We start from the raw sequence: 23,610 nt of genomic DNA on the forward strand, positions 1-23,610 counted from the left end.
TATAAAGAACCGTGTCAGATCTAGTATCTGATTCCTCTCTTTAACTCTGAGCTTAAACCACAAGTAAGAAGCACAACACTGACCTCAGAGTATGCAAATTATACATTTTCTTATCTATAGATGCTTAAAGGGGCCATTGAGATTCTTAAGTGATTTAGGAGATTCCTGGGTTTTGACAAATATTTCTGATTTCTGCCAGTACATTTTTTTTAAGAATTTCTGTGGTGAGTACCAGCAGATGTGTCCTGTTTTGACGAACTAGGACCGGGTCACTGATTATAAGTGGGTCATACAAGTTCAGAACACTTGATAAGAGTCTACCACTTGCAGCTTGACCTTTCTGACACTGTTTTCTTTTCTGTCCATGAGAGTTAATAATGGGCTAGAAATGAAAACTTAAGTGGGCCTCTGTGTTTACAAGCTCTTGACTTTGATTTACCTTCATGTCAACATTTGGTAGAACACCACAGTTACTCTGTAAGTGGTATACAAGTGCACCACTAGAGATATACATCAGCTCAGGGGAGAAGTGCCACAATAAACCTTTATCACAGCTTCTCATCCAGTCAACAAGTCGGCATTGCATTTTCACGTCAGCAGACTTCCTGATTGTGAGGAGTCATTTTAACAGTGACTCGACTGGCAGAATAATGGCAACAGTTTTGATAATTGTGTGTGTGTGTGTGTGTGTGTGTGTGTGTGTGTGTGTGTGTGTGTGTGTGTGTGTTGTGTGTGTCTGTGTGTGTCTGTGTGTGTCTGTGTGTGTGTCTGTGTGTGCTGTGTGTGTGTGTGTGTGGTGTGTGGTGTGTGTGTGTGTGTGTGTGTGTGTGTTTCTGTGTCTTTGTGTGAACAAAAATAGTCATAGCTGCAATTACTGTACAGCCCTGGATTACATTATAGGATTTTTGTATTTTAACCAGATCTACCATCATTATGCTCCGTTATTAAATATGGTGTGTGGAAATGAATAAATTAATTAATGAAAGCCATTGTATTTATTAATTAAGCCATTGTATTATTATTTTTCCAAAATTATTTTTAAATGAGTCAGTTAATGGTGTCGATGGTTTTAGGATGAATCAGAAAAATCAGTGCAGACTAGTATTGGGATACTTTACATGTTTTGTCATTATTGATACCAAGTATCACTAAAGCTGCAAGCAGCGTTTGACAGACCCTCGCGCCTCTGCACGCGTCGGCGTTACTGGCGCCGCTCCTTGCGCCGGTCCTTGCTCCCGTGGATTTGGGCGGCACTCAGACACTCAAAACCTTTAGCAATGAAAAGGGAGTTCCCTGCGGAGTTCAATGACACTTCACACAAGACTCTACTCAAATGTTACGAAAGGGGCGTGGCTTGAATATGTGGGTGTGGTTAAAGTATTGGGGGCGGCTCAGTATCACATTTAAACCACACATTAGAAGTTTCATCTAAATCGGATGATGTTTGTCATATAAAGCTGATTTCCTGTTGCCAGCGGGGAGCGCTATGACCAAAAGTAAATTTTTGCATATAAATGTCCTCAGGCCTGGACCCTTGGCAATTGTGAGCCAAACTGGAAAATGTACACCAAAGTTTGTTGAATGCTCAAAATGGCCGCCACACCACGCCCACACCATTGGACGAAAGGTTTTTCTTTTAATACCTTTTCATCCATAAGGTCTTTAGGTGACACTGACCGAATATGAAGTTAGTTTGATTAAATCTCTAGGACAGGGGTCTCAAACTCAACTTACTTGGGGGCCGCTGGAAGTAGAGTCTGGGTTTGGCTAGGCCGCAACAAGTATTCCAAAAAAACCCAACTATTTCCTCCAAACAGGGCGCGGAACTGCCGGTGCTTTAAGCCCTAGATCTGATATGGTTGGTGAATTTCACAACAACAGACATCACATTGTCAAACCTCAGGCATTTGCCGCAAAGAGTACTAGCTAGCTTGACAACCGTTACGCCGCTGTCAGGAGATACTACGGTAGCCCATAAGTGACAGCGCAATGACAAAAAGTTTCAGAACGCGCGGCGCGCACTAACACTTAACTTTGATGTCAAGTAGGGGGCCACAAAATATCATCCCGCGGGCCGCAATTGGCCCCCGGGCCGCGAGTTTGAGACCCATGCTCTAGGAGGAGTTTGTTCAAGTATAGCAATTTACTTCCTGTCTACTTCCTGTTGCCACTAGGGGGAGTTATGACTTTGCGTAAATATTGGCCTTTATATGTCCTCTGGATTGGACAATGTACACTCAAGTTACATCCACTTCCATTTTTAATGGTGAAATGCACAAAATGGCCGCCCTGCCACGGCCATGCTCTATGACAAAAAGTTGTTCTTTTAATACATTTTAATCTCTAACATCTGAAGATGGCACAGACTAAATTTGAAGTTGATGGATGGAAACTCTAAGAGGAGTTTTTTAAAGTACGACATGTGGAAATGGGAAAAATGGCACTAATTACTAACTTCCTGTTGGGTTTAGGGTATGGTTCCAATGGTGTTTTATGTCCGTCCTGCCATGCTACATATGTGTACGAAGTTTTGTGAGTCAACGTTAAACGTACGACAGGGACTCAATTTCTTTAATTTTGTAGGGGGTGCTAGCGAGCCATTTTTGTGCGCCTATTCCCAAAACCCTTGAAATACCTAAATTGACACGAGAATTGCAACCGAATATTTTGGTGAGCTTTTGAGTATGTTAGCCCCTCAAAAATGCAACTAGTTTGCCAAAAGAAAGGAAAGGAAGAATTCTTTAATTTTGAATAAGACCTTCGCCGCTGTCGGTGCTCTGACCCTAAATATTTGTTTTCACTACTTGTATCAGACTACAGCTGAAGATGAATTCATGTCTTCTTGAAAAATGAACATTGAAAAGATTAGGCAATACATAAGATTAATAAAGAGCATAATGAACAATAAAACTACTAACAAATACATTTCACTGTACTTTAGTTGTGATTTAATTACGTAGGCAGTTCTTTGGCAATTTCTACCTATTTGTAAGATGTGAAAAGACATAAATACTAGCAAGTCCAATAACCATCAAGGTCCTTGGTAGTGCTTTTGAGATGAGATGAGATAACATGACGCAGTAACCATTACATAGTAAGAGTACTGCAGAGCCACCAACAGAGGGCGGTGCAGGGCCAGTAACATGCAAACCAACCCAGTCAATGAACCCAGAGCAGAAGTGGCAGCTCTCCTGTTCCCTGACATGGGCAATCGCTGACCTGTCTCACCTCTCTTTGTTTGCGTCCCGCTGAGACTGCGGGTGATCATTGTACACAGTTATTGGAGAAAGATAAAACCCTGCAACTCAGGCATAGAGAAGAAAAAAGCACACTTCTTGGCACACCATCAAGTGTATTTTATCCAGCTGCTCTGAGGGAGGAGGTTGTGGGTGGGTGCTTATAATACAGACCATGAAAACAATAAAATCATGCAGGAGCACTGGAGAGATCACATTTCGTCAAGGGCTGCGGAGGTTAGGATCAGTACACGCACATGCACACTAATGCACACTGAGAGTCCTGCACCTGCGCATGTCATAATGATTGTAAAGCTTACTATTATGAGTGGGACCGGCTTTTATACCCACTTAGGTTTTTAAGTATTTGTTTTTTAGTGACAACTAGTGTCACAGCCCTCAGTAAATCCTCTTTTAACTGAGAAGATGAGTGTGACTCTTGAAAGCTTGGGAATGCTGTAAATATTTTAGAAGAGAGCTCATCTGAGTCATCCACCATTAAATTACTTTCAGTAATAGGTTCTGCCATTAAGTCATTATGGGCAGCATGAAAATTGTTGTGCTCAACGTTAAATCAACAGCAACAAAGACTTAAAGTCATTATAATTGAAGCCGTGCATGTTACTGTTTACATAGTAGCAACGAGGGTAGTGTTTTTTTCTATCTGTCCTAGCTTTGAGCTGTATTTTGAAGGAGAGGTGTACATGTTGTGTCTTTCTGGGAGCAAAAAACAACAGAAAATCTTATGGCATCACAAAAAAATCTAACCATGGTTGTCATATTTATGTTTATGACTCATGATTTACAGTGCCTTGTCTTTCAAAAAAAAGAAACAGTCACTCATCTAAATAAAAAAAAAATCTGTAGTTTTCTATGTTCAGTTTCTTTTAGGATAGCTAAATTACAGGTTGCAGAATAGGTTTGTGTAGGATATACAGATTTTCCCTAGCAAACCCCCTAAAATTAAGTTTTGGCTGTTGGCAATTACCAAAAGCACAGCTTTAATTAGCCCCTATCGCTGTAAGTGCTGAGCAGGTCTGAGAGTGTAGCTTCCACACACTGTCCCTGCATTGTTTTTACTACAACACACACACACACACACACACACCAACAGCACGCACACTCTCTGCGGCCCCAGGTGCTTTAAAGTTGTCCCGCTCAGATGCCGTTATACCGTTAAGTGCAGTCCGCCCACACAATTGCAGTCTGACAAGAACGTTGTGGAGGGAAACTCGCCCACAGCATGGCATGGTATCGGACAAAGGACTTCACATTGACAGAAACCTGGTTGCTTTGTTTGTGTTGTGACTCACACAGTCCTGCTGGTCTGTATGACCTCGACTAAAATTTCCACTACTCATAAGTGGTCACCTGACAAGTGTTGATTAGAGAGTTGTTTCCTGGTTGGCTCTTTAGAAAGTGTTGAATTTACTCTGATGGGTGTGAACTTGCTGTATATATAAACATTGCAGATATACGGTATTGATTCAAAATTTCCTTGACTTTGCTGTACGTGTTTTGTGTCTCAAATATGACTTGACTTAGCAAAATCACTCCTCTGTTCACCAAAGTGAGAATTGATACCTTGCATACATGTTACCCGTAACACGAGTGACACATCAGGATCAAGTTCAGCTATTCTTTGAAAAACTACTCTTGACTCACCACCGGCTGGCAGTAACGGATCTCTCTCTTTAACTTCAACACCTCTTAAATTCAGTTTGAAGCCATTCATTTTTAACTACATCTAGATAGGGTGTCCCAACTTTATCGCTGGGATTTGATCCTCCCACTACTGAACAGGCAGTATTACTTACTTATTAACGAACCATAAGATACGTTGGTTGGGATTTTTACACTGGTAAGTTATGGATTTGCAGCTGCTCGTGAGGGAATCTTAACTTTGGGATTCAATATAAAATACCCAAAAAGGACTTTCACTGGCAAATTAAAAAAAAAAAAACAGCACAATTGCATCTATCATTTTTTAGTAAGTAATCTTATAATAATGTTATATATAATTAATTTTCTGTGCCATACCTGATTTTTTTATTTAAAAAAACAGCACAATTGCATTTATAATTTTTAAGTAAGTAATCTTATAATAATGTTATATATAATTAATTTTCTGTGCCATACCTGATTTTTTTATTTATTTATTTTTTAAAAACCCCGCACAATTGCATCTATCATTTTTAAGTAAGTAATCTTATAATAATGTTTTATATGTATATATATATATGTATATATATAAATTGTTATATGATTATATGTAAAATGATTTGCCGTGCTATACCTGAATGTATATTTAATATTTATGTATTTATTTATTTATTTACACAAATGAGGAATGTATCCTCTGCATTTAACCTATCCTAGCTACTTAGGAGCAGTGGTCAGCCATAGTTTGGTACCCATATTAATAATAATAATATTACAGTAGTCTTCAAGTACATTTCCACATATGAGAAATGTATCCTCTGCATTTAACCTATCCCAACTAATCAGGAGCCATAGTCCGACACCCAGGGACCAACTCCAGTTGTAATGTCCGTACCTACGTCTTTATGGTAGGAGGAAACTGGAGCTCGGGGATCAGACCCAGTACTCAGCAGTGCCTACATGCTGTAAGCCACTGTGCCGCCTTCTTCCTCATAAGGTTGGAGACATGGATCTGTTCAAATGTTTTTTGACTTACTCATCTTCACCAAACTCCTTCAAAATGAATACCAGAGAGATGTGTCAATGGGTGCTTTGTGTGGTTGTGTTGTTTTTAATCACTTCACAATCCTAATTATCACCCCTCAGCCATCCAAGGCATGCGTCTGTCTGATACACACACACACACACACACACACACACACACACACACACACAGTCTACAGGAAGCTAATCCCAGGCCAAAGTGGGCTTAGTGTGTAGCCAGTCTGAAACGGCACCATCAACCCTGCAAGGACAAGCCAAACCTTACCAGAGCAAACCAGAGTGCCGCTGGCAGACTCCAGGTGTTTACCGTATTTAAAGCATTGTTGAAATTCGAACAGAAAGGTCACCCATTGCTTTTCAGTTACCCATCACACCATCCCACACCCTCAGGTGGTTCTGTGTAGGTGTAGCTGCTTCAACCTCCTTTTAATCCTGATTCTACTGGGCCCAACATTTTGTTTTGCTGTCGTAGTTGACCAAATGAAACACACTCAATAAAGGAATGTACACCCGTTACTATGATAGAATTCATCCATTGCATTATTACAAAGATTTTAAATAAAGATTTTCCATTCTAGTATGTTAAAAAGTAAACTATTTTAGAAGTGGAGGATTAGAATGCAAATTTATAAAAAATAATTTAATTTAATAGCATGCTTGACACCCCCCTCTGAACTGGCCTCAGTCCAGCGCTCTCTTACCTCCCTCAAAAATCCTGACCAGGGCTCTTACATTACGAGCTAACCTCTAATGTTTGTCCTGCTTTGCCTCCAGCAGTCTCCCACTGTAAGAGGCGGTTAACAGGTTATGCTAGCCTAACCGTGTCTAATGCGCTTCAATGGCCCTTGACAACCACACTGACCTGGTAATGACTGGACCGTCCTGTGGTCGTGGTCACTAAGAACTGGTCAGTTTATGGTCACCCATTAATGTCTGGTTTGGGCCTTCAGAACAAACTACATTTGCCACCATAAACTAACAAGAAGAGTCCTTGCCACGACTGGTGGCAGGGACAATTATGGGCTCCATCTGCTAGGGTCTCAGATTAAAAACTAGGGATTGTATTCTTTCAAAAAAAAATGTCTTTTGTAATTTAATGTGTATCCCAATACACAACATTTAAATTGGGAGGATAAGTGGGGACAAATACTCACACTTTGAATCTGTCATTGCCACTGCTCCCCAACAGAAATGTAGTTTTATGTAACTTGATGTGATGCATGAGGAAATTTTACCATGAGTGTATTCACTCTACTGCATCTGTTCCTGCTTAAAGAATAAACCAGTGGTTAAAATTTAAAATGTCAAAAGCCCCTCGTTTCTCAAGCTGAAGAAATTGAAGTCATCACACCTACACTGAGCGGGTGTGTCTGTTGACCTAATGCACATGACACTGTCACTGTGACACACACGGTCACACAAAAGAAAGTATTGTTTTATGTATTGTATGTTTAACAATTAAAGGCTATTAGTCAAATTGCACTGGATCCAAAGGACCATGTCCATAGACCATGTCCATGTCAGTAGCTCCTTCCAGCAGCAGCTATTGGCCAAACTGCTTTCACTTCCTTCTTCAGTGGGCACAGTGACACAGACTTTGTTCACGCTGTGGCACTTAGAGGAAGCTCTTTTCCACCCATGTGCTTTAGCAACTGCTGTGCTCGTAGCCAATCACTGTCACATGTCTAGGATAGAGGTTAAGGAACATTTTTACTACACATTAAAAGTAACTGGTTATCAATTCACCCTCATCATGGTAAACACCATGTTGTAGTCACATGGATCACTATGAATTAGCAAATGTAACACCTGTACCCAACACCTGTCTTTGTAGTGGACTTGTTTAAGCTCTCTTGATGATCTACATGGATTATCTAACCCACAGTCTTGTTCTTTACTGCCTTTTCTCGGCGCATTGCTACTTATCTTGCCGCGTCAACAGTAGTAACTGTTGAACAGCAGAATAGCATAAAACCCTATGGCAGGAATGTGTTTTTTAACGTCTCATGTGGGCTTGAGCGCAAGCATTCCACAGGACTACGGCTACCAACCTGAAGCTGACACTACAACAGCCCATTAAATGGACTATTGCTCTCCGGATGATATTTGTTTCCATCTTTGCATTGGTTCCCAAATAGACCTAATATGTTGGTGTTAACAAGTTCCTGTCATCAGATTAGCAAAAACATTTTTGATTTCCTCCATTGTCACACAAAAGTAAATCTGAGCTGATGATAAAAGAAGGGATAAAGTAGGGTGGTTTGAAGTGCAGGGTGGATTTCTGGTGTGTGGTGAAAGTTTATTGAGCAGCCAGCTTTGTGTTCTTACTCAAACCCTAAAACAAATCATCCCAATATCCACTAAGGCACTGAGTAGAAAGGGTCTTGTAAGGCCACACACAGAGACAGAGATACATACTTTAATACTTGTTCCAAACTGTGTGTCTCCTCAGAGTCTGCGTGAATGTACTCCTTCCCAGGAGTGGGGATCCCGCTCGTTTTGTAAGTCAGGCGTTTTTTGCGTTTTCAAGCGATTTCTGCAGGTAACCACAGAAATGCCAGCAATGTTGCCTCCATTGTGGATTCCCTCGGGTTCAGAGAGAGGAACATTGTGCCTCTGTCAGTACTGATGTATATTTTAGTGGCTGCAAACATCATCAACATTTGGCAAATCTCAAATTAGACACAGTTAGGAGGTGGAATAGTTATTTCAACTCCCACATACTGACGCCATGACTTTGTTTATAGTAAACAGTGTATAAGATGGAACAATGGTTTCTCTCAGAAAGAAAAAATACTTCCTCTACAAGGGGCGTTTGAGGAGGTTCGGGGCTGAGCCCAGACCCATTTAAATTAACTTAATGCAATGCAACACAGCAATTGGCTTTCCCAGTTTGTTAATAGCTGGTCTATGTTCATTTGAGCTGCCCAGTTTTGTAGATGTTAGTTAGATGACACCACCATTTTCTAAATCAATTTATTCTCAAATGTCTTTATGGAAAGAGAAACATAGATTACAGTCCAACTAGAAAAACAAAATGGAATATTTTGCAGCAAGGCTCTCAGGCATTCTGTATTGCTTTCAGCTATTTATTCTCTTGTAGATTGACTTTTCTAATTATATGAGTCAGCACACATGTAGCCTAGGCATCATTTACTCTCTCCTCCTCTTTTTGTTAGGGAAGTACCATCCTTAACAATTATTTACCTCAATTATTCATCAATTAATTTTAATGAATTAATAAACCCTTGGACTGTAATATTTCAGATGTGTTTGAGCAAGATTCCTGCTCATCTTCAAAAGTTTTTGCACATTCAAAATAAAGTTATAATGGGCTATTACAAGAATACAGTTACAATATTTCAGAAAATAATCTAGCTGCACCACAGTCTTCTGTGCATTACGTGATTGCTCTGCTGATCTGGTAGCTCTCAGACCTTCTGACAGACACGGAGCCCTGTTTGGGTCTCCTGTCTCGGAATGAGACAAGGTTTAGGCAAGTGGCTGTACGCAGCTCGCCCACAGCAGAGCGCCTCCTTTATAAAACTGAAGCTGAGAGAGTGGACACTAAAGCGAGGCATGGGTCTGCTTCGGAGTCTGAACCATAGACTGGAAATGTCACGTCACAGGAACAATCATTAGTATTGCACTCCTAAATTTTGTGTTGATGGCATCAGTGTATTAGACTGATTTGGCTAATTAATCCTCTACAAACATTTCACCTTTTACAACTTTCCTCACTTGGAGACGGTTTCTAGGTGATAGCAACAAATACATCATGCTGGTGCCCCACACATAGCTGCTGGTTTTATTCACCTCGGAAAAATAAACTGGACAAAGTTATACTACCATGAACAATAAACTGCAAGTGCCTTGGAAAATACTTGTTACCTTTATTTGCATGTACCATTTTGGGGCTTTTTTTATTCTATTATACTTATTTTTGTAAAAGAGAATAAATAAATAAAAATGAGAGAGAGAGGGCAAGAGCCAGGGACACGCCCAAGCCTAGCGACGCCTCTGCAGCAACTGTAGCAAGCATCTCTATCACTAACGTTATCCACATTCATATTTACACAAAACAAATTATATATCTGGCTACAAACAGGTCTAAAAGTCGGAAGTTAGGACCGAAGTGCAAATAATGGTTGCTATGGAGACGATACACCGTCTTGTCTTGTGTCATTGAATTTAATTCTGTTGACAGTTGAGTTGAGTTTGGTTGCTCTAATTAGTTGTAAGTCTATCCAATGAGTGCAGAGGAATTTTCTTTCCTGGTTCGGTTGGAACACCCCCCCATAATCCCAGCCCGGTGGAGCAGTATCAGACTCATACTATGACTAGAATCTGAGTATTACAACGTCAGGCTATGTCTATGCCTTTGGAGGAGATGAAATGTGTGTGGATTGTTTTGTGCCCATTTGTCCATGTTTGTCATCACGTCAGGAACCATGTAAGACAGAGCAGCTACCTGTATGTTGGGGGCTGGGCTGCAGATAAACAGTGAATCACAAAGACAACATATGAGGGCTGGGCTTTTGTGTAAGGTGAGAAGCAGTGACACAGCATTAGACAGAGAGAAAGAATGAGCGAGAGCAGGTACTCAAGGGTCACGCAACACTCCTTTGGCAGGCTGTCTGTGTGTTTGGTAAACATCACATTACCTGAGATAGAGTTGGAAGGTGTGAGCAAGAGGAATATAGTGTTTCATGGCCACACATACATTCTGGTCGAGGTGTGTGTGTGTGTGTGTGTGTGTGTGTGTGTGTGTGTGTGTGTGTGTGTGTGTGTGTGTGTGTGTGTGTGTGTGTGTGTGTGTGTGTGTGTGTGTGTGTGTGTGTGTGTGTGTGTGTGTGTGTCTAGTCGGACTGGGTCAAAACAAGTGTGTGAACATTAGACATTTCCCCTGCTAGTGCTTTTTAAGTACTAATGTAAATGTGGCTGTGCCTGCTTACTACAGCAGTGTATATAGAAACCAATCTGTATCATCTAAACGGAGTGCATTGTATCTAGAGAATTGCTGTTTCCTGTTGCCTCACAAGCAACTGTCCTGCCCTCCCACGTCCCATCTTGTCCTGTCCTGCTTTGTCCTAGGCAGCTCCGGAAGTTCTAGCCCCACCCCAGGTTTGCCAAATTGTTTTGGTGCTACATTGCATAATACCAAACTGCCCCTGGTGCGTCACTGGGAGCACCCTTTCTTTGCATACATACACATGAGTGTAAACACATAGAATAGACAGAGTACACAAGGCCCACTCACAGGGCCTGCCTTTATTTGTAGGGATCATGGTAGTGTTACTGACTTGTTTGATCATCTCTCTCACTCTTTCAGATCCATCTAGATCATTGTTCAGTGTGTGACATGTGTTCTTACAGAGGAAATACAACGTTACATGACCTTTTCTTCCTGACTTCTAGATCCTGTTCAGTGTAAAACTTAATCAAATATTGTGCTCTCAGATGATGTTATCAACCTTATTCTCATAATGAGTCATTGTAGATTGGCCAAGGGTCATTTGTACAAAGAATTTCCTTGCAGCTCTCAGACAAGACACATTGATAAGCTTGAAGCATTTATGCTTCAAGAATAGTTTTCACAGGAATTGTTGACCTTTTATACCCTGTTCTGTTCAGCAAGCCAGTGCTCACACTTTTGCTTTGACCTAAATAGGAAATTAATTGAACTCTTTAAAACAGGTTTGCTGTTTGAACTACGGGAGACAGCCTAGACACTGGCCCACATATAACTGACTTCATGTTATCAATCAGTATTTGACTCACATCTGTCATTTTCTCCCTATGCTATTAACAAAGGGGTCTTCCTCTGACTCAAAATACTTGGACTCAACTCCCACTCTATTTTAACTCATTTTCTCTTTTTCTCTTCATCTTCCCCTGTTTCTGCCTGTCTCATTATCTTTCTTTCTCTATTTCTCAGGGACCACACATAGCATCAGTTACCTTGGCCGCCTACGAATGTGGCTCTGTGGATTTCCCCGAACCGCCTTATCCAGACCAAATAGTCTGTCCCCAGCAGAACGCATCAACACCAGACTCTGATGCTGAGCAGGGGGGCGTGGAGGCCGCGGCAGCGGTGGGTTCAGCTGCCATCCAGGGAAGCATCTCTCTCTGGAACATCATCTCCAAAGTCCGCCTGGAAGCTTGTATATGGGTGAGTGCCTGTTACAGATTGGTTGTGCAAAGTCAAAGTATCTTTATTAGTCTCCCTAAGGAAAAATTTGTTTTGGACACTGAGTAACATTGCTGCAAGAGTTACAACAGACACAAAACAACAAACAGGGTTAAAACAATTAAAAGACAAATGTACAGTAAACATATGGGCTACTCAAGGAGCTGTGCAATTCCAGATTACAAATGACCATTTTCTATACTAAAAGAAGATAAAAGCCATCCTTCCTTCATTCTTCTGTTCACCCATACATGCCTTACAACCACTCTATCCTACTTTCATACGCATCCTTGCATTCATTCATTCCTCCATTCATATCCATACATACATTCAGTCACAGATATACATTAAAAAATTCATAGTCATACATTAATCGCTGCTCACTCATGAGCTTAACTGTGAGGGGATTAAATGAGTGCTTATAATGGTTATATTTGCACAGAGGAACCCTGTACCTCTTTCCTGAGTTAAACATCTCAAACTGTGAAAACAACACGCGAGAGTAATCAGACAGAATTGTCTTAGCCTGTCTGATTGTTGCCTGATCAAAAAGCTTCTGCGGGTTGAGAGGTGCAGGTGTTCCCATAACTTTGCCTGCTGTCTTAACCAGATTGAAAGTCTGAGTTTTAGATTTTACTGTCAAATTCCCAACCCAGCTGGTATTACCATACCAAAGAATTGACTCTATTGTTACTCAATAGAAGATTAACATGATATTTTTAAAAACCCCAAACACTCTAAGTCTGGTCAAAAAGTGGAGACACTGATGAGTTCTGGCACAGACATTTGTTACATGTGTGCACCAACTCAGGTCATCATCAAAATACACTCCTAGATATTTAAAAGAGGACACCTGCTTGATGTCATGACCATGGATGGCTACAGGGCTCTGGTCTCCAGCTGATCTGGGGTCTACCAGCATTTCCAGAGTTTTGCTTGTGTTAGTATGAAGTTGGTGTAAATCCCACCAGTTGACAAACTTGTACACAACAACTTGGTGGACGCTTATTTTGCTTTCTTTAGTAATCAAACTGAGAAGGACAGTGTGAGAACAGCTGAAGAGCAGGCGGGAGCAAGATCTGCACAGTTTTAAGGTTTTTATAAACATTTCTCATAGCTTAGTTTTAGTTGCAGTTTGTATTGACCTTGCGCATTTGCCACAGCTTTGACTAGTATTTAGAGTGCATGCTTTGCAATATTGTTGCTGTCAGGTGAAAACCTCATATCTTCCTAATGCCGGTTTCTCAGCCTCTCATGTTTTCAGATTGACCACCATATATTTTTAAATTCATCCAGTGGGCTTGAAAGGGGTCATTAGACAGAGGGTGGTAGAAACATGAAACTTACTAAAGTTAAAGGGGCAGCATCAAAACTATACATACCAAGGACTCCAAATAAGGTGCACACATCAGAACATGATTTATTCTTCTAAATGTTCATGCAAATGTATTTATTGATAACTCATTTGCTTGGAAACCCCCAGCTCCTTATTGTGAATTTTCCCCATGCAGTGTTGGTGGTTTCACACCTCTAACCAGCCTTGTGGTTGCTGAGAAAGATGAAATATGTTTTAATCCACAACCTTTTGTTCAGGGCCAGAACAGAAACATTGTCCTACTTCAAATAAAAAATAAATATAAAATAGCATGCTAAACTTTGTAATGCCAGGTATATATTTAAAGCTTAAATTCTTATGCTTAAAAACAGCCTTCTACCTTGGTGTCTAGTTACACTTAGAGTCTGAGCTCTGGTGGTTTATCAATGAGTCACACATGTCTCAGAATAATCATGAAATCGCTGACAATGGCTTGTGCTACTGTTACACACACACACACACACACACACACACACACAGTGTTGGACAATTTGCATTAGTGTGTTTAGTGAAATCCAACAATAGTGTCTGTTAGTGGACTTTACTACAAAGCTCATTTTAGACTAGATCACCAAACAAGCATGTATGTGATCAGCTATTCTGGGTTTGTTAGGTGACTGGATCACACACACACACACACACACACACACGCACACACACACACACACACACACACACACACACACACAGGACACACACAGGTCACATACAAAACACGGATGTGCCACAATGATCTAGAACTCTTATCCATTATAGACGTCTTTGTAACTACTTTATCTTTTCATCTCTACTGTTACCGGCAATTTACTTTTTTCCTTCATGAGAATACACTAAGAAAAGAGAACTTGGTCACTGACATGTGATCACTTTTATCATTCTTTGTAATCTGTTTCCCTGTTCTGCATTATGTGGACGGGGCTGAGGTGAGAGGAAATGCAGATCCTCAGCTGCTTCTTCTCTAACAGGAGTTTTATAGGAACCAGGCAAGCGTTTCACAACCTGCTCTACTGTAATTGGCCCCCAGTCTTCCTTATTGTTTTTAGTACATTAACTGAGAACACACATACACACACGCACACACATAATAAAAAGGTTTCAATTTAATTAGAATCATTCAAAGCTACACATTTGTACTGCAATACCTAGTAAAGGCCTTTTATTAATGATACTCATTCACTATATCCTCACTAATCCTAACATTCACCATTTCTTTACATGTTAAACTAAATACTAATGTTGAACTAATATCAAAGAATTATACTGTAAAAACTATACTTTGACCTTCACCTTAACCCCTTACTCTATAATGGATTTATGTTGTTGTAAGAGACACAGCCCATCTTAAAGTGCTCATACTATGCTTTTTGGCTTTTTCCGTTTTCTTTATTGGGTTATATATCTTTTTTGTGCACATTATAGGTTTACAAAGTGAAAACACCAAAAGTCCCCCCCAAAGGGACTTACCATCTCCGACAGAAAACACGGTTCACAAACTGCTCCAAACAGCTCTGTTGTAGTCCAACCTTTACTTCTGTGACGAACGTGCATCACTTTGTAACACACGTTATAATGCTCACCCAGCTGCTAGCATGGCACGCTCTCATACTCTGCTTCTGACTGGCTAGTAGTCCTTACCTAGCTGCTGCACATGTGCAACTCCCAACAAAGACGGAAAAGTGTGATGCCTTACTCTGTAGCTTAAACAGAGAGCTCAACACACAGGGTGAAAAGAGGAGCTGCAGCAATGTGCAGTACAACAAATATGTGGTGTTTTTTGAAAATTAAACCATGTAAACCTATTCTGATATTACATCTAAATACAAATATTAAATTGAGCAGAATATGAGCACTTGAATATACAACCTTGTGTGTCTGTGTGTATGTGTTTTTTATTCTGGCTTCAAACTGGAATCAAAATTTCACTGAACCAAGCCACAGCCACACCTCCAGCAGCAGGACCATGCTCTGAAGTGTGATATAGGAGGTTTGTGGGTGTGTGTGCTACCCAATCCCATTGGATTCACCACCACCCATTCACCACCACACCCGTGTAACCCCAGCCAGGCATGGCCTTGGGTTAGGCTTGTCAGCTCTACAGTTGGAGACACCTGTTGCAACGACAGTTTCAAAGCACCCACGCCAGCATTCCTCCTCCTCCTGCCAGCCTACCATCTTCTGGCGATGAGACATTCCCCTCCCCACCACCACTACCTCTTCTTCTTCTCCTCCTCTCTCCTTTCTCTTTCCCCCTTTCTCTTTGTGTCTTTGTCTGTTCACTCTTGAAGCCTCTCTGTCCACTACTGGAGCTCCCTTAAGTGCTGCACTTCAAACACCACCACTGTGCAGGTGGACGTCTTTTAGTGCCCCCCACACAAACACACACACACACACACACAAACACATGCACGCTCACAAACAGAGGCAGAGCTATTGAATGGAGCAGCTGCCAGGGAGATTAAGGCACGTCTCCATTATGAGGAAAAAAAACTGGCAGATTTCATCAAAGGCTGCAGTGTTAACAAGAGAACAGGGTGTCCACATTAAAGATGCAGTCTGCCAGGTTTTGGGATAGCACCGCCTTCTGAGAATGATTGTTTGGGCTTGTTGTCGCTGCCATGGTTGCTAACTACCCACTAATCATCTTCTGGCTCAGCCATCCAGCAACATACAAGTAATGTGGCTGTGATTAGTTAGTTATGTTCTTCTGGGAGAGAGATTGAATCTGTGATTTTGAGGGTTTCCTCCTAAACAACTGAATATTAGTTTATATCTTTCATTTTCTTTTATTGCTGTGCATCTGCGGATGCTCGGGATGTGTTGGGGCTTGAAATCATCTATATGCCATCTGTAATTGTCTTCTTTCTTTAGCATCTTCTCTCAACCCCCTTGCACCCCTACTCTCCCCCTGTGCCTGGAAACATTAAAGTAATGAGCTGTGAGCAACTCCAAAAACAGCATTTCTTGGCGGCTGTTTTCATTGTGTTAATTAAGTCTGTAGCCCTCACGCCCTCACCCTTCGCTCCCCCCATCCTCATGTTTTGGCGGTATGAACTTGGTGAACCGACCAAGTGCTGAGGATTTATTTTTCCTCAAATCACTTCCGCTTTCTTCCTGTTAAGCCCCTTCTCAACCACACAGGCTCCACCACTTTATAGCTGCAAGCTCCTTTTGGCTGTCAGATATTGATATCTTGGTTCCTTTATAACCCCCTGGGCTTGTTAGCACTTCTTACATTTTCCAGAAACACTGCATTCCTCATGTCCAAAGCAGATTGAAACAGAGCAGCTAGCGGTGCAGTGTGTTGATATGCTGTTTAGAAGTGGCATCTGGTTTTTCACCTTCCCTGGACCTGTGTTTTATGTATCCATGATCGTTTAATAATCTGCGGGATTTTCGTTCTCGTAAATCCTTTCCGTTTTATTCCCATTAAGTGCTCTGATCGCACGGTCCAAGACGTCAAGCGGTGAAAGCTCCTTAGGATAGTGGATAATGATATTTTTGCTCCATTAACCCCGCAGGAACCATGGTAATATGGTTGTTGAAATAATTAGCATGACATTAAGACACATATAGCATTTTTATAACTAAACACCACAATGCATGGTAAAAAAATACAATTTAACGCAATCAATTCAGCCACAGTATTTGAACACAATTTAAGAAAATGTATACAAATAAAAAACTACTAACATCCTTCTCTTTCTTAAAGCTATGTGGAATTCAGATTGATTGGCAGTTGGGACAGAAGCCTATGCTGCCAAAGCGATATCTAGAAGCACGCCATGGGGTACTGTAAACAGTGAACTATGAACAGCTGAGCAGCAGTAATTAACAATCTCCCTTTGTACGTCTGTGATTCTGTGTGAGCAGGGTGCAGGTACAGCTATAGGAGAGCTCCCTCCCTACTTCATGGCACGGGCGGCGAGGCTGTCCGGGGCTAACCCCAACAACGAGGACTACCAGAGGTTTGAGGAGATTCTGGACCAGACCCAGTCAGCACAGGTGACACACTGCTCCCTGCATTATCTTCAGCCCCGTCATCACCCTCTGTTATTTAACACCCCTCACACCCTCCAATGCTCATCTTGTAGAGATATAACTTTAACTTCTACCTAGGGCTGGGTGGTATGGCTTAAAAAAATCACAGTATAATAAACAGAACATACATATATATATAACCAAATATTTGACTCTTTGTATAATCATTCGTTGGGTAGGTATTCATTCATATTTTTGGGATTCGGATATTAATTTCTTTTTTTTTAAAATACTGTAGACTACCACGATCCTTAAAAATGAATACCTTTAAAGTTTTAGTGTGCAACTTTTTGATATTAATGAACATCCGTTACATTCAAGCCATTGCCTAATGAGTTGTTAATTAAGACTATTAGCTTCACACAACTCTCTCTGGATTTCTCAGTATGACTATGTTCAGAAGTCCGCTGACTTTCCCACGCAGAAACTCAAGAAGATAATGACCCATTCTGAAGAGTCCATCTTTTTTTTTTTAATCCTCCGTGTGCTGCTAGGCTACTAGCAACTGCGTTGCAAAGGTGTAGGGGTGCGTTTGTGATCACGGAAGCCTTGTGTCATGTGGATGCGCCAACAGTGTTGTTGTCATTACTTAAAATTCCTCATGGGGCCGACAGAAACTACGCGCTATAGCTTTAAACCGAATGACACAGCACAGTGTTTCCATTTCAGCTCAGTGTGTGAGTCTTTACTGTGTATTGCCGTTATTTACTGTCGCGTTTCTCTACACACACACACGCGCACACACACACACACACACACACACACACACACACACACACACACACACACACCTAGTGCACACTATGTTGAGTTTAGCAATTTTCAAAATCGGCTTTTACCATCTTCAATTAAAACCTTACAATTTTTTTTTATTACTTGTTTGTGTGTGTGTGTGTGTGTGTGTGTGTGTGTGTGTATGTAACACTGATTAACCCCACCTCAGTGTCTCAATGTTACAGCGGGAATCAAGTGCTTTCCCAACAATATGACTAAGGGAACAGTGAAATGTTCCCGCCATTTCCAGCCCTTCATTTTAAAATTCCTTGTAAAAAAATGCTCTCATATCAAACATCCCTGCCGATGTTTAAACTATTTTTTTGTCTTTGTAAATGTTTATTTTTCCACTCACTTGTGATTATGAATGGAGGAGAAGGAATGAGGGGAAACATGCGTGTGCTTTTACCAAGGCTTTTCATCAGACCTGTCAGTCCTGACACAGGCTTCATCCTCAGAAATGCTTTTCTTTCTCCAGTGTGGGTCAAACAGTCAGACAGGTCAAGTGCAGCAAAACAACTTCATCCATAAATGGTTTTGAACTTTACCATGCGATCCCTTAGTTTTGTATTTGCAAATAAACTGTAGTAGACAAATTGTCCCAGATATCAAGGGAATACTGAGAGTTTGCTTTATTTACAGTATTTATTTCACTTTTCAGCATGCATGCAGTGTTAGTAACAGTCCAGCCATAATTAAGATGGGAATCATTCAGTACTTGCAGGCTGTCTTTGATAATGCAGTCATTCCACAAGGATAAATGCCTGAAACCAGCAGTATACCTCTGGTTGCAAGATGATATAAGTCCCCCATGCTTGTGTATGCATAAGAAAAGAGAAATAAGGGAAAAAAGTTTATTCTAATGTCATAGATATTCTGATCTAGTCCAATAAAATGGAAAGTATTTGTGTCATTATGTATTGCTGGATGTATTATCTCTATATGCCTAAAATGCCACCAAAATATATATATGTACAGTATATATATATATATATATATTTTTTTTTTTTAAATGCCACCATATTCTTTTTCTGCAAGGTTATAACCTGAACTATAGGATAGAGCATATTAATGTTTGATCCAAGATTTGATTCTAGATTTTAGGAGCAATCTCTTTTTGATTAAAGTCTCCATCAAATCACTTAAATCATTTCAATTATTACATTCTGCATCAACACCATGTTCCATGAAAAAGTTTGTCAAACAATGGCAAAATGTTTCAAGAACTCCTCTAGCCATTTGTTTTGAACAAGTGGACAAAATGCCATCAGGATTTTCTGTGTTCCAATAATTACTGCATTCATTTTATAGTGGCAGAGAAATCTTATTGCATTACTTCATTTTCTTTGAACCATGATGCATTTCTGGACACAGCTCAATCACTGGTGTTACAGCAGGTATTTTGCCTTTGGCTGGATCACATGCTCACAAAACACACTCCCTGACCCTGATCCTGCCTTTCCTGGATTTCTTAATATTGAAGTGTGTAGACATTGGTCCAAACAGCATGTTAAGCATCCCTTAATAAAAAAATGTCTACAAAATGTTCTAATTATTATCAAAATAAAAACGTGGAGTTCCTAGAGGCACTGAGTATTAATGATTCATACATTCGGCCACTGTAGATGTGATGTATTTGTGTAAACAACATCTTTTTTTTTTAAAGATAAATATTGCATTACCAAATTTTCTCATTACTAGCATAGTTTAGCTGACTCCCAGCACACAAATTGCAGTGAGCTTGAGACACTAATACTGAAACAGAAATAAGGAAGTCACAAAATAATGTGTTAAGAAGAATTGGGTGCTGCTGGTTAACAAGGGACACGGGTGCTGCATCTGCTGTAAGTTCCACTGTTACTAATGCTGTGGACAGCTGGACAGGTTGGTATCAAAAGCAGCCCTGGTGTTCAGACCACATGTGTGAGAGGAGAGCGCTGACATCACTTAACTGATAAAGGAGCACTTCCCACCGAAACTGCAAAAACAAAGTAAAGACGGTGGAAGAGAGCATCAAACGGGCGGCATGGGAAAGGGGAGATTTAGTCTAAATGATCATCTCAACATTGAAGAGCTAAACAAACTAATAGTGTGACGCAGGAGGAGCATCGCCTGTTGGTCTCGCATCTCTGCAAGGGCAGATTAGAAGTGACGCTGCTCGCTGCTGTCTCACTACACAGTCTCTCTCTCGCTCTCGCTCTCTCTCTCTCTGACATTATTTCTTTTTCTGTCCTTCTCAACCTAGGCTCCTATTCTTTCTCACGCACTCCGTTCGTCTCCCGCTGTGCATTGCTTTCTCTCTCTTTCTCTCTCTCTGATGATATCTGGCAGCCGGGTGTATGTATGAAATGTGCACTTGTGTGATTGGACAGCATCTGAAGGCAGGTTGCTAGCACCAGCAAGGACCTGCCACATACGGAAACAATTTTTTTCTCGCCCGGGCTTTAACCATTACTCGGAGCTTTCACCATTACTCGGATGTTCGCAGGGTTCCCTCTTTTGCTCAAGGAGATCCCGCAACACCTCTCTGATTTTCACTTCCACTTTTTACACCTTTTTAAGGTGGACATGGAGGCATTCATCTGTTGTGGATTTGTGTCAGAGGTTTTGATTGAAAGCTGAAAATCAATAGTAGTAGGCCAAAGTGGAAACAGACTCCACTGGGATTGGATTGGAGAAGCTCTGGTATCGTTGGATCGTTAAACCTTAAACCTTAAAGATGTGACCCCCCTTCAACCCTACGCCCCTCCAAACACACAAGCTTAGACTCTCTCCCACACACACACACACACACACACCCTCCACCCTGTGGCGGCGGAGCTGGATTAAGATGCTGACTTCGTCCCCTCCGCTCAAGTCACAGAGGTTTGAAGGTGCCAGCAGTTTGACTTAAACCCAGTGGTATTTCTCCCAGCCTGCACGTGCCAACTTCCTGCCACAAGTGCACGTGATGCACAGCAGCAGAGCACTCTCTTTTTTTTCTCATTCATTCAACAGAGCTATTCAAGAATAATGAAGTCATGCTTTTTTCTAACGGCTCCAGACACTGATGTCATGAACATCAGCTTTTTTCCCCCCTCTTAAATCTCTAGCTCAGTGCGAGAGTGCTTGGTGTGCTGGAGAGGAATCCTCAGTATCGACACAAACCGTCTCACAGGATCCTGCATGGATCGTATCCATGATTGCTTGTAACTTGATAATGAAGTTATTTCCTGGCTTGTGGTTGTTTTTTTTCATCTGGCAAGAAGGGGTTAACATGCTGTGAATTCTTGATTGCCAACTCCCAGGATTGTATCTCCTGTAACTCAAATCAGGGCCATCTGCGCTGGGCGTATGCCTGCCTTCCCCCCTGGCCTACTGCACTCAAAGGCTCTCTGTGCTGTGGTTTGCCCAGCCCTGTCACATGACTTCTCTGAAAGTGCCCCCTCCCTCCTCCTCCCTCTTTATTTCCAGTAAACCGTTTGAAAGGAGGGGGTGGAGTCAGAGTAAAACCAGCTTCCCTTTAACCACAGCTTGTTAAAGAATTTGTCAACGTGGACTAGGGGTGCATTTTGTGTGTGTGTGTGTGTGTGTGTGTGTGTGTGTGTGTGTGTGTGTGTGTGTGTGTGTGTGTGTGTGTGTGTGGTGTGTGTGTGTGTGTGTGTGGTGTCGTCTGTGTGTGTGTCGTGTGTGTGTCTGTGGTTGTGTGTCTTCCTTTTTCTGAAAGGGTCTATTTGCTGTCAGAACTCCTTAATCACTCCACTTCCTGTGCCGGAGAGTGCAGGCGCGGACTTGTCAGGAGTTAATGAGATGAACTTTAGCCATCTTCGTGTTGAGGGGCTCGCGGTGCCTACGGATATGTGTGTCTTGTGTGTCAAAGATTTTCATTGACAAAAAAAGACAACACAGAAAGAGGGAGAGAAAAAATGTGCGTGGGTGTTGACTTGTGTATAGGCTATGCATAGATTTTTCCTTGTCTGACACTTTAATTTTCCACATGGAGCAGAGTGCCTCGTCGCTGCCTGCTTTTTGTCTTTGTTGGAACTCTGTACCCCATCAGCAATACCAAAGACTACTGAAAAAGTGTTTGCTTTGCCAACTTTTTTCACAATAAAAAGTCCACTTTTTTTATGAGAAAACCTTCAACTTTTCAGCAGATCAAAAATAAACATGTCACATTGTACAATAATGCATTTCAGATTTAAAAAGGCAAAGGAAAAAGAAAACTGAAAAAAACCTGACACTTGAAACTGATCCTGTTTACATTTATGGTATATCAAGATAACGTAACATTATTTCTTCCTGTTCATTTGTTTTGGGTTGCTGTATCAAGTTAAAAAAAAAAACAGTCTTCTCTTTGGTTTTTTCCAATAACTGTCATCACCTGGCAATCGTAACCACCGATATTCAAACTATCAGGACAGGACATGCTCTTGTATTTATAAAGTCATGAGTCATATAAGAGTCATGTTTTTGCCATGTACCTAATAAGAATTTAATCTCATTTTCAATTAATGATGGCCATGCCATAATTCCATTGTTTTGTGATGAACTCCCAGCTATTCCAATTTATCTACATATTTACTGTGATTAAATCAAAACATTTCTTATGTTTGAAATGATGCCCAGATTGCTTCACCATTTTTATATCAAATAAACAAAAGTAGCACATGCTTATGAAGCACATGGCTGTACAAGCTGTAAAAAGTGTGCGACTAAACAGGTAAAATGTGGTTTCTAAGGAGCTTGTGATTTGCTCATTCAAATGAGGTATTGGTTAAGCTGACTGTTAGAAGTACGTATATTTGCACAACAGTTTAAATGAGCGTATTGTTCCCCACAGAGGTCGGCTCCATGCGAGGTGACTGTGCAGACTATGAATAAATCATCTGTGCCGGGCAGCCAAATCTGGAACCAAAACCTCTGCCGTTTTAATGACGCTGCACCCTTGACAAGATCTTACCAAATGTAATTGCTGCTAGACCCAGCCCAGCCCTGGTGGGGGGGGGGGGGGGGGGGGGGGGGGGGACAGGCAGCCTTTGGCAAGCTGCCTGGCAAAGATGGTGATTTTCCATAAGCCACCAACAACAGAGTCTGGATGTCTGAACCCCAGCCATCCAAGATCTTTCCCAGTCCACAAATGCACAATCGAGAGAGAGTCCAAGTACATAGTTCAACTATAGTAAATCACAGTGTCACAAGTTCACACACACCCTTTTACACCCTCCCCTCATCCTCAGGGACCCTTTGTTCACACTGCGGTGATATTTTCATGCTCGCTTTCACCGCATGAGCCAAAAGCGCAGCTAAAG

At 41.2% G+C, this 23,610-nt stretch overlaps 1 protein-coding gene across 1 annotated transcript in view; it reads left to right on the top strand.

The window, feature by feature from the left end:
* The window catches only part of LOC116700772 (vacuole membrane protein 1), a 57,967-nt gene that overhangs the window by 9,268 nt on the left and 25,089 nt on the right, over positions 1–23,610 (top strand). Inside the window, 2 exon segments of the mRNA XM_032534219.1 lie at positions 11,881–12,114; positions 17,378–17,509. Of these exon segments, the coding sequence (XP_032390110.1) occupies positions 11,881–12,114; positions 17,378–17,509 (366 nt within the window).

Source organism: Etheostoma spectabile, chromosome 13 (genome assembly GCF_008692095.1).
Source record: "Etheostoma spectabile isolate EspeVRDwgs_2016 chromosome 13, UIUC_Espe_1.0, whole genome shotgun sequence".
NCBI lineage: Eukaryota > Metazoa > Chordata > Actinopteri > Perciformes > Percidae > Etheostoma > Etheostoma spectabile.